General features: G+C 36.3%; 1 protein-coding gene across 1 annotated transcript in view; it reads left to right on the forward strand.

Moving 5' to 3' along the window:
* The window catches only part of PIK3C3 (phosphatidylinositol 3-kinase catalytic subunit type 3), a 71,515-nt gene that overhangs the window by 42,442 nt on the left and 16,345 nt on the right, over positions 1 to 12,728 (forward strand). The window contains exons 14-19 of the mRNA XM_070421071.1: positions 2,675 to 2,780; positions 4,384 to 4,500; positions 6,975 to 7,106; positions 8,328 to 8,456; positions 9,113 to 9,182; positions 11,107 to 11,171. Coding sequence (XP_070277172.1) covers positions 2,675 to 2,780; positions 4,384 to 4,500; positions 6,975 to 7,106; positions 8,328 to 8,456; positions 9,113 to 9,182; positions 11,107 to 11,171 — 619 coding nt within the window. The remainder of the gene's footprint in view (positions 1 to 2,674; positions 2,781 to 4,383; positions 4,501 to 6,974; positions 7,107 to 8,327; positions 8,457 to 9,112; positions 9,183 to 11,106; positions 11,172 to 12,728) is intronic.

The raw sequence follows: 12,728 nt of genomic DNA on the forward strand, positions 1-12,728 counted from the left end.
AATGGAAAGTGGGAATGTGAGGTTACTTATTTTATGGACGAGGAAACTGAGGCAAAGTCATCATATAATTGAACTTGGTAGAACCTGAAGATTAGATCATTTACCTAGCACTTGCCATTTACAAAGTATTTTCAGTGACCTTTTCTTATTTGCTCCTGTGAAGTTAAATAGGGCAAGTATTAAATACCTCTATTTTATGGTCTCTTGAGTTGAAGGAAAGGAAGAAACTAAGGCACAGGAAGACTAATTCACTTTTTAAGATATAATTAATATGAAGCATGATTCCCTTTATCTGTCACAAAACCCTACAGTGTAAAGGACAAGAAGACTAAGCCACTAAGAGAAATATTTTGGTTCAATAAAAAATAACACTAGGATTAAACACTAGATAAGGAAACCTTATCTAGTTTTGCAGAGCAAACAAAGGGAAGAGCCAGCTGGGTAAGCCCTGCCTGAAGCCTCTGGACATTGAGAGAACATTTAAAACTTCTCCACCTACTTGATATATTTTTAACTATAGAAATAATCTCTAATTTTTACTGCTCAATTTACTGTGCTTACTTAAACAGTACGAATTAATAGATCTCCATTCTGAAAGTTCATTATTTTTTAAGAACAATGAGGCATTTTCCTTTCTATGATAGAATTAAACAAAAGACTGTTTTGTTTTTGACTGAGTTTAGAAAAACTGTCCAGTAGGCCAGATATACATTTTAATTGTTCTATTTCCTTTTGAACATTTTGAATTTCCTTTTTCATTTGTTCCCTTTCTAGTGATTTAAATGGGATTTCTGCTCTAGCTGAACCCTTAGGGGCCTATTGTTGTGCAGACAATCCTTTTAAAATGAATAGTGTCAACCTTTTAAGCCACAGAGAGAAGTTATAGTCTCCGATCTGTGAAATGTTGGGCATCAGGATCTATAAATCGTTTCAGAGTTTTATTTTTATAGCTATTCCAGTATGATGGAATTGAAAATAAACTTTGGATGCTTTGACATGTTTTTCTCTAACTTTTAAGACTTTTCAAGGTAATAAAGGTTATTTACCCCACAAAACAAAATTGCCAGGAAACAGGTAGTCCACTGATGTCATCTTACAACGGGAAACGGGTCAGTTTTGTCTGCCTTTCTACTTGAAGATGACAGATTTCAAGGGAATACCTTGGAGTGCTTTGTAAAATCTAGCTTACTGCTCTGAACAGAGAATTCAGAAATGATTCAAATCTACATTTTCTAGTCATGATCTAAATCTACCCTTCATATTTGGAAATGGTACTGTGATTTTTATTTTATATGGACTGTTCTGTGCAGCAGAACTTTGGCTTAAATGATTTAGAGAGGTGTTTGATCCTTGACCTTTATATTGAGCACCAATCTATACCCTCAATCACACGAAATCTCTGTGGCCATTGTGTTTACTTGGTGGTCTAGGAGAGCAAGGAGCCTGCACAAGGTGGTCATCAGTATTGCTCATTTGTAAATGAGTTTGCTGTGTAAACACACAGGAAGAAGTTGTTAGGACATGCGAAGACTTCCTGAAAGAGATAGGGTGTTGCCCTCTGTTGGAAGGATGGGTAGACTATGGGAAGGTGGAAATGGGAAGGTGTTTGTGGACAGTACTGCAACATGACCAGAAGCACAACGGGGTAGTCAGGGGATTGACCTGACTGAAGTGTGAATGCATAAAATGGGCACAGTGCAAGTTTGCAAGTAAAAGCAGACCACATAATGAAATCAAAATTAACCCGTAGATGTGTTAAAAGGAATGTATTTACCTATTTGAGAATTATCAACTTAGAAATATGGTTAAATCCATGAGATAAGTCATTTATTCGTTCAACAATAATATATTGAATATTAGGTGCCAGGCATGGAAGTGCCAAGGGTAAGCTCTCGGCTCTCATGAAATTTACCTTCTACATGGCTGAATATACTCTTTCCCAGAAATAGTACAAGGAAATACGGTGGCTGTGACTTGAGATTTGTAAAACACTATTAGTTAACAAGGTTGAAAAGTTTTTTGTGGCTTCTCAAGACAAAACAATGTGGGAGTAAGCTGAGTAGGACAGGAAGAATTCTGACAGAGGAGGCCAATGTCCTGTGTTCCGATTTTAGCTCTACAGTCAGCTAATTGTACCACGGTGGCGCAGACAACCCTTCTAAATTTCGCTATTGATGAAACAAGCAAGTGGGTACAGATGCATGATTTTCATACTGTATATCATCTATAATCCATTGAAACTTTTGATTTATGCATCTGTGTGCATAAATGTGGCCATGTTTACAAAGTTGGGAACCCCTGTAAATTGGTGCAGTGACTACAGAAAACAGTGTGGAGGTTTCTTAGAAATTAAAACTAGAACTCTCATATGACCCAGCAATTCTGTACCTCAGAAAGTATAGGAAAAAATGCTCGTTTTTTTTTTATCCCAAAATTTTTAGAAAATCTAGTATATTGTGCGAATTAGTTACTGTTATTTATTTACCTTTTATAGATGGTTTTATATGTTGGCCTTTATATTTCCACTTTTAAAAGAGTGATGATAAAATACCTCATTACTTCCATTTTATTATTTTTGCAAATGTGATTTAATCTTTTAGTGGAAAGGCATAAATATTTACAAAATGAACCTGAGATTCATTTCACATCATCTGAATGACAACATATTTTTAAGGTATGTGATAGTGGAATGTGAAGATCAGGATACTCAGCAGAGAGACCCAAAGACCCATGAGATGTACTTGAATGTGATGAGACGATTCAGCCAAGCATTGTTGAAGGTAACCGTTTAACATAGGGTGACAAATCTGGACCAGATCTGGCCTGTTGCCTGTTTTGATATGTCCCTTGAGCTGGGAATGGTTTTTATATTTTCAAATGGTTCAAAAGAGTCAAAAGAAGAATATTATTTGTTGTGATATAGGAAAATTATGTGAAATTCAAATTCAGTGTTCTTAAGTGAAATGTTATTGGAACCTAGTCATGCTTTTTGTTTTCATACTCGTTATGGCCAGTTTTGCACTACCTTAGCAGTTGAATAGTTGGAATGGAAAGTGTATGCCCAGTGGGCCTAAAGAATTTATTCCTTGGCCCTTTACAGAAATTTTGTTGATCCCCGATTCAATGAAAAAACCTATACATGGAACCAAAAACCCCAACACTTTGCTTTTCCATTTCTACCTCTGTTTACTATTTTTATTTTCAAAACTAAGTATGTTCCAAAAAAGTTTGGCAGTGGTCATATTGCAGAAACTTTCCATATAACATATATTTTCCTTCTTAAACATTTTTTAGAGATGGTATGTAAATCCATTTTCCCTTGGTGTTTGTGACTCTTACAGCAGTGTCACAGTTCAGCCAGCAGTTGTACCAAGGTGAGGCAGACAACCCCTCTAAATTTCGCTATTGATGAAACAAGCAAGTTGGTATAGATGCATGATTTTCATACTGTACATCATATATAATCCATTCAAATAAATTTAAAAACTCACAGCCTAGCATTGGTCATTTAAAGAGAAAATATGGTGCACAGCAATGAAAAGAAAGCACATCAATCTGTGATTTTCAGAAATACTACTTTATCTTTCATCTTATTAAATATTTAAATCAACTCTTATTTAACTCTTTGAGACTAAACTTTTATATAGTCCTCAGAGCTCAGTGTCTCTACATCAAACTGATTAGCAAATAGCAAATAATTAATTAGCAAATTGGTGCTCTATTCTAATCTCAGTTCTATCACTTATGGCATTTGTCACTCTGTGAAGAAATCTCAGTTCCTCTGAGCTTACATCTTTTCATCTTCAAAATGAGGGTGATAGTATTTTCCCAGCTGTCCTTATCAGTGTAATTGGAAAATTCACTGTATTTTATAATATTTTATGAACTGGGAATCACTAAGACTTTATAGCATTTAGTTATTATAACTTTTATTTTATTAAGCCAGCATATAAAATGTTGCTATTTGAGAACTTTACCTTTTATTTGGTAGATTTTTAGTTCTACCAATATTGTTGCTACCATGTCCCCAGCACATTGCTAAAGACATCATAGGCATCCAGAAATTTATTGATTCAATGAGTGGAATCATTTTGTGTGAATGAATTCTATTTTGTTACATGGTTGTGAGGAAAAAAAAGTGCTATTTTTGATTGACTAGTACTTGCTGAAGACTCACTTAATATTTCAACTGTGGAAAAGCTGGTGTTGTTTAAGATCGCAGGTTTCTCATCTCTGACTCAAGATAATTAATCTTTTTCAATTACACTGTGCATTGAAGTTTGCAGCTATTAGAAGAATAAATAAAGATTGCCCATGCTATTAAAGAAACCCTGATCATTATGCTGCATAGAACTAATTTTCCTTCCCGTTGAATACCTTCAGGGTGACAAGTCTGTCAGAGTTATGCGCTCCTTGCTGGCTGCACAGCAGACGTTTGTAGATCGGCTGGTGCATCTAATGAAGGCAGTGCAGCGTGAAAGCGGAAATCGTAAGAAAAAGGTAAAACCTATGGGACTTGCTTTTTATTTATGACTAATAATGTCTCGATGTCATAAAATTCTGAGTTTTGGTACTTTCTTTTGGGTTGATATATTTTATGAAAAACTTATTTAATTTTAGTAATAGGAACACTTAAGCATACTGATTATGTATGGGATTCTATTTTATGAGTTTTATATATTGACTTAATCCTCACAACAACCCTATAAGTTAGGAACTATTATTATTTTCCCAGCTGTAAGGAAAAGTAGGAATAGAGAGGTTAAGTTAATTTGTCCAGTGTCCTCAGCAAGAATTAGCATTGGGATGTGTACCCATATTTTTTGAGTCTATATTTTACCTATAGTGTTTTATTGGCTCTTATTTTAGAATCTTAGCATCCTAGAATATAACCCATTTGACATGGAAAGGGTCTCTAGAGATCATTTAGATTAGAATCCATCTGTGAAAGTGAAGGTCCAGAGTGGCTTAGCCAGGGTTGCAGAACAGTTGTTTCGGACAGCACTGGCTTTGACTCTGATGCATGGCCTGTGCATTGATCTTTCTCTCAACAGCAAGGCTTCTGCTTGATGAGGACAGTTGGGCATCTGTTCTTAATGCATCACTGTTTTCTAATCAATAGCTTACGTAATATGAAGGACTCACTTGATATCTTATCTTTACCTCGGGGGTGGGGAGCCTTCTTACTGCCAAGGGCCATTTGGATATTTAAAACATCTTTTGTGGGCCATATAAAATTATCAACTTAAAAATTAGCCTGCTATATTTGGTCATACATTTAATTAACTGACCCCTAATGCCTTGGTAGAGCCAGACCAAATGATTTCAAGGGCTTTTATACAGCCATGGGCATTCCCCACCCCTGCTTCACCTAATCCCATAGTAGGCAGGCCTTTCTACTATGTTAACAACACAATCCATGTTCCTGTTGTTCTCCAGGCTTGTGAGATGCAAGTGGAGAGAGGGAAAGGTGAAAAATTGAGTCAAGAGTTCAGAGACAGGGGATCAGGTCTAGAGAGAATTGCTAGCAGAGATCTGTGCATAGAATAATGTTCACAAAGTTAAGATGGAGAAAATAGGATAAAGAGGAAACACATTATATGCACCATTTTAAGGACTTTAACTTAAACATTGAGTGAGAGTGGAAGCTATTGGAGGTTTGAACAGGAGAGTGACATGAGCCTTCTTTCTTGTCAGCAGCAGCACTCTAGTTGTTTTTAATAAGAGACTGAAAGAGGCAGAGGTTGAAGAAGAGGCACAGCAGGAGGCTGCTGCAGGAATCAAAATGAGAAATGATGGTGGCTTGGACCCCAGGGCTTAGAGCAGTGGAGGTAGGAAGAAGTGGCTGGATTTCTGGCCCTTCTTTTATTATCTGTTTCCAGTTATTTTACTGTTTACGAGCACACCAACTAGAAATTGCTTATGATGGTATAACTAGATATTCAAATTAGTTAACGTTGACTGGTTGTTCTGGTCGTTCCACCGTTCACCCGCTGGGTTTTCAAATACATAGATATGTCTGATGGCACATTTGGTTCGGTAGACTTACTGATTTTTGTAGGGGATATGTAGAAATTCATACTAGTTTTCAGTTGATTTTAACTTGAACTTGCCGATTCAAAAGGAGAATTGAGGTCTTACTAAAGGGAAAGAATTTAATTTATGTCTTGGTGGCCCTTTAAACATTTTTCTGAACTTCTGTCTTACTGATTCAGAGCTCTCCCTTTGAGGCACACATCCTTTCAGTAGCATCACAGTTCAAGTGCTCTGTGCTGCGGGGACTGACAAGTCAGTTTGCCTCTTAAAGAATAAGCTTGCCTGTTCAAAGAGTGCATGACTCTCATAGCATTCAAAGAAATGGATATTATTTTGAAATGGAATGGAAGGGCTTGGTCTAAATAGGACAGCTGTTGCTCAGTGATGAAGCTATTTCACTGTGACGTGAAATGTTGGTTCAATGCAGTGTGGGAGTGAGCTGAAGAAAATAAATGATGATTTCTTAGGAGAAGATTGATCAGTCAGAGTTAATGAACAATAAATGGTAGGGTTCAAGTTGGGTAGGGTTGAGTTTACTTTTTAAACCCAAAACTTGCACAGGAGCAGCATCATGAAATTCTTGCTTGATAATTGGTCATGCAAAAATTATGCTTCAAATGAAGTTCGTTTCTCTTTGTGGCTTCAATATCATTTGAAAACAAAAATGGAATCTTTAAGTCTAGCTTGAGTATATTCCTGATTCTCAGATGAGCAAGAGAAATGTGTTCCCTGACCATGTGCAAGTCCAGCTCTTCATAATCCAAGGAGTGCTCCTGTTAGAGCATGCTGCCCCTGGAAGCTCTCACTTGGCACATATTTTTTGTGGTGCTTTGCAGATATTTTAAAGTTAATGGAATCAGTCTTTATGTCTTTACCATGATTTATAAACTATTTTTTAAAAAAGTTTAACCTAATTAATCCTTCCTGTCTTCTTCTAGAATGAGAGACTACAGGCATTGCTTGGAGATAATGAAAAGATGAACTTGTCAGATGTGGAACTTATCCCATTGCCTCTAGAACCCCAGGTGAAAATTAGAGGAATAATCCCAGAAACAGCTACACTATTCAAGGTAATCATGATGGATCTTTAACATGGATGATTGGAACCTAGTTCTTTAAAGCTAGAACACTGCAGGTAATATCTGTATTCGATTTAGTAATGCTAGGGGGAAAAGTACCCTTTATTTAGCAGTGCTTTGATTTCAGATCTTATATTACCAGTAGGCACTTAAGTACGAAATGTGTAAAGTATTTTTATATATATCTGGGTTGTTTTTTAATCTTTAATTTTTTTAACTACTTTTTAAGAGTCACACCTACTTTTTTCCATTTGAGCTTTTATTTAAAAAGTTAAATTGAAAACCTTATATTATTCATTCAGTTCATAGGTTCACTTGGTTAGATATGAGTCCCAGTTAACCTTTTTAACATTGCTCAACCTGTTCCTATGGCTTAACTTTCTCCTTCATATTTTTATGTAGTACAATAATTCTCTTTAGTCCTGAAGGGCATGCTAGGCTTTCCTTTGACCAGCCAACTCTTGGATAGTTAAAAACAGCCAGCTGGTGGTAGCTGTCTTCTCCAGTTGTGCCACAGGACCCATCATGACCTGTGCAGCATCATTATCTGCTGGGCATTGTAATGACATGGCCATGGGTCCAGGCTCTGCCCCATATGAGCTGGATGACCTTGCACACATTTTTTCTCCTGTCTCCTCACTTGTGAGATAAAACTAACACCTCCTCTGCATAGCTGCTAAGGCAATCTGAAACTAGAGAGGGTCAGGAGTTCGGCACCATGCATGATAAAGAGGAGATGTGCTCGCCGTGATTATTTGTAGTGTTAGAGACATACTGGAGTAAATGAGGTAAAACAGTACAGCATTAAAATGCACCAGATAGAGCCAAGATCCCTTGCTTCTAATGGCAGGTATGTGACTGGCTTTGCAGTTTTGAGACTTAAATTACTTTTTTATGAAATAAAGGGTGATCTCAAATACCTTTATTTTTTATTCTAGAATAACTATACGTTTTCTCCAGAATCTTTCACTTAATTAGATGAAATCTAATGACCGAGTCCAGGGCTTGTGCTCCGTATGCCCAATAGTCCTGGCTATTAGCTAGCTTACCGTTTTCTCCAGCGTTCCCTAATGCCTCTTGCTGCCAACCATCTTGTTTCTCAGGTCCTGTTTACTGTTGGCAAATCTTACATGTCAGCATTTTCTTCTGTGTGTAGTCAGTTTTCATACATTAACTTATATCCAAATTTGAAAGCAATATTTTTATTTCCAGAGTGCCCTTATGCCTGCACAGTTGTTCTTTAAGACAGAAGATGGAGGCAAATACCCAGTTATATTTAAGCATGGGGATGACTTACGACAAGATCAACTTATTCTTCAAATCATTTCACTCATGGACAAGGTGAACATAGCCTTATGTTGGTGGGGAACATCATTTCATTTTAGAAAACTGGTTTAGTACATATGCTGTATATGGACACAGGACATATTTGTAACATTTCAAGTACAACGCAGGAAGCTCTGCAGTCTCCACTTGACCTTGAACAAATTCAGCTGTTTTCTGCACTGCAGAATGGCTCTTGAGATGGGGATAAAATGAAACTGCATGTGTTTCTTTTTATAAAAAAGTTTTTCCCAACTAAATTGGTTCAATGTTGGATTTAGTAATTTCCTTCCTCTTAGTCAACTAGATCATTTTCAAATCCCATCCCTATCCCAGGATTTTAAAGGAACATATTTGCTTTTAGTTCTTTTTTTTCTGAGTCTAAAATACTTTATGAGCAGAAAAACACCTGCATAAATTAGTAGGAGGAAGTCTACTGTTCATTGAAAACTGACAGTGATTTAGATTAAGATAAAAAATTGGCACACCATCCAGTAAGTGCTTCATAAATTTATTTTGATGATGAAAGTTAAATTAACTAAGGAATTTAGTTAAATCTTAGTTTAGGTTCACTTCCTGACTCTTATTTATTAAACTGCTGTAATACTTGCCTGTAAAACTGTTTCATTACAATCTTTACATTTAGTTCATGTATTTTACCTTTTGACCAACAGCTACTGCGGAAAGAAAATCTGGATTTGAAGTTAACACCCTATAAAGTATTAGCCACCAGTACAAAACATGGTAAGTTTAGTTTACACTGTGGTGGTCTATTTCAATGTCAATGAGTATACTTCTCCTTTTTTAATTGAAAGGTATTAAAAATGCTAGAACTGGAACTCATTTGCAGCACCGAAGACCAGCTGGGCTGGCCTGCCTGCCTCTCTCCCTGCCTCTCTTCCTCTCCAATCATTAAACATCATATTTGGAAGAAAAATTAAAACCTTTCTTTGCATTCAAACCTGGTTATAATTCACAGTAATTTCTTACATGGCAATCTGTGTCCTAAATCATCATTTCAGAGTTACTACTAGAGTGGCTTTGTACTATGCTCTGCTAATAAAAGCCACTAATGACCTAATTTTCTATATGGATTGATAGCATCCACAGCTTTTTGACATTGAATATCCTCTGGAAGCTGGAGCGAGATTCCCTAGCAACGCCTGTTGTGAATTCCATAGTCTTGTTTCTCTTAGAGTTGCATACCTTTAGATACCCAGAGAAACAAGTTATCTCAGGTTTCCTGCCCTTCCCAAGCCACTTCCAAATCTTTTTGATAATTTAATTCTTCTTCTCATTTTCCTCTCAGAATGATCTTATTGAAAATGCAGATCTGGTCTTTGACTCTCTTGCTTAAATTGATTTATTAGCTTTCACTTGCTCTTGGGATGAAGGCAAAAGCCACAGCTTAGTTCTGCAGAGGGACATTCCCCCTGCACCTGCCCCTGAGGCCTGTCCTCTGCCTCTCACCCCTGCTTCTGGGGCTCTCGCCACACTGGCCACCTTCCCTTTTCTCCATGCACTGTGGTCTTTCAGCCTTCAGGCTTTCACATATGCTGTGTTCATTATCTTTTACATTCTTTCCTCCACAGCTTTACCTGTTAACTCATTATCCTTCAAAACATGGCTCAAATTGCCAGATGCCTTCTGTTCTCTATTGTAATTTAGGTCTCCTACCCAGGAATGTCAAACTCGTGTTATTTAAAAGAGGCATGCGGCCCAGTGGCTGTGAGTTTGACATGCTTGTACACTATTCTCTTTCATAGTACTCTTCCATCTGTAGTATTTATCCCAATAAAACTTGCAAGCTTGTAAGTTTGAAGCTTGGTCTATGAAGGCATGGTCAAGGCTCTATGTTTTACCTGGCAAAGTTCTTGCTACATAGTAAAGAAACAATAACAAATTGTAAGTGAATTAATGAAGACTATTTCGTGTTTATGTTATAGTAATGGATGAGACATTTCATATTCTAACAGTATTCAATCTCTTAATTTGCATGCAAATAGCTGATATGAGGCTCTCCAAAACCAGATCATGATTGTTTATGATCCTGAAATTCTTTCCTTCATTCAACTTTGATTTTTTTAATGTGTTTGTTGTTTTATATTCCTGCTGTTCCCAGATTTTTCTCCTTGTTCTCCTGTATACTATCTCCTCCCTCTTCTTTTTGGTAGTTTAAAGGATTTACACTTTTCTTCTATCATTCCCATTAAAAGGTAGAAGATGGAGTATTAAATAAAAAGCTAATGAACAGAATACAGTTTTAAGGTTAGGTGATTGATATTACACAATTTCAGATTCTTAAAGTGATTTTAAATGTGGAATGCAAAATTTTTAATTGATAAGTTTAAAAAATACAGAATACAGAAAGAAGAAATTTTTATGCCAGATTTAAGAAGTTTGGCCTCTTACATTTTTGTGTTCCTTGTGTACAATTATAGAAATTGGCCTAGAGAAACATACAGATTAAATTAGCTTATTTTTTTAAAAGTTACCTTATCCTTTGAGATAACCGCCAGAATGAATCTAAATAGTGTTTGCAGACATTTTAGAGTTATTCAGGTATGTAGTGTATACATTTGCAAATGAAGGTTATTCTTAGCAGAACCTTTATTTTTATTGCTTAATCAATAACTTAGCTCAGGGCTATGAATTTATTTCTGTGTAGGCTTCATGCAGTTTATCCAGTCAGTTCCTGTTGCTGAAGTTCTTGATACAGAAGGAAGCATTCAGGTATGATACTTATTTAAAGATTTATAGAATTCATGAATATATTCTTGTTATAAAAATTTCAAGCTATATAAAAGTATGTAAGTTAAAATGAAAGTCTCCTTTTATCACCCTTTTTCCTGCAAGTATGTTTTCATTTCCTCAGAAGTAAACAATGCTAACAGTTGGAAATTCTTCCATATTAGGACATATAGGTTCTCAAATATGAGACATAATTAGGACATAATAGGAGATCAGTAATTAATTGGTGAACAAATTAAAAATGCCTTAAGTTTATGGCTACATTTCAAAGTGTGGAAATATTGTCATTTAACCATTAATGAACAGTTTGATTATCTCAAATTTTTGTTTAGTGCTCTAGTGATATTCTTGCTTGTGCATTTTTGCACAATTATTTTCTCAAGCCCCTGTCCTCCTCTTGCAACATCTCTGCCTCCTTTAATATAAGAAAAGGCAAGTAGATCCTAGGACTAAGCCATGTGTATTTTGGGAATTTTTACATTTTAAATATATGGATTTGTTCTTATTATATCTTACTGGTTTATTTTTGTTAACCTTTAAATATAATTTTTCCTTTTCTCTATGTAAGAAAAATGAATGATATTCTCACAGAATAATCGATACGCCTGAGATGAAAGATAATACAACAGGAGCTTGATAGAGGACATTTGCTACAGTGTGTTTTTGTCTTTTTCGACTTAGAGTGTCCCTAATTCAGTATGGAGTTGAGATGTGCAGGAAAGCATTACTCTGATTTCTTGGCAGAGCATGCGGTTACTCTGTTCTTACGTTTGGGGTACAGTTATGTACAGTGGTTAAAAGCTCGGGGTCAGAACATCAAACTGCCCGGGGTTGGAGTTTGTCTCTGCTGCTTTTTCGCTATGAACATTGAGTGACTGCTTAACCCTTTGTGCAGGCCAAGGCTACTGTCTTTAGAAGGCCTGATGGATTGCACAGGCAGCCCTTGGCTTGCATCAGGAAATTTGGCTTTCAGTGTGTTCCCTCTGTTCCATAACTGATAAGGGTGGTTTGCTGTGCCTGTGCTTTATGAAATAATATCATTTATAGCAATCAACCTGCTTTCCTTTTAAAATTTTGATAGTTGCTAGGCAGAGGGTGCTTATTGCTATAATAAATCTTATTCGTGCTACAACTATATGTTGAGTCTGTGACTCCATCTACCAAATCAAACCTATCGGAGGTCTGGGAACCACCTAACATACCCTTCAAGCCTCAGGTTTTGCAACAGGTAACATTTTTCCCCCCAAATGTTTTTGGTCTGCGGCTGGTTGAATCTATGTATGTGGAACCCCTGGATAACAAGTGTTTACTGTAATTAAAAACAACTCATGTTCATTTTCAGGAGAATGTGTGATATAAAAAAAACCCACAACCCTCATATTTACTTTCAGAAGAAAGATGAAACAAGTGATATGTTAAGGATGGTGATACAGCAGTAATTTATTCTTCTTTCTTTAAGCATATATGTGTGTTTTTTGTTTGTTTGTTTTGTCTTAACAGTTTGTAAGCATAGCAATAGACTTATTCCTGAGGAATATG

Source organism: Myotis yumanensis, unplaced genomic scaffold (genome assembly GCF_028538775.1).
Source record: "Myotis yumanensis isolate MYYU_CA2020_CCGP unplaced genomic scaffold, mMyoYum1.0.hap1 SCAF_7, whole genome shotgun sequence".
In the NCBI taxonomy this organism is placed as follows: domain Eukaryota; kingdom Metazoa; phylum Chordata; class Mammalia; order Chiroptera; family Vespertilionidae; genus Myotis; species Myotis yumanensis.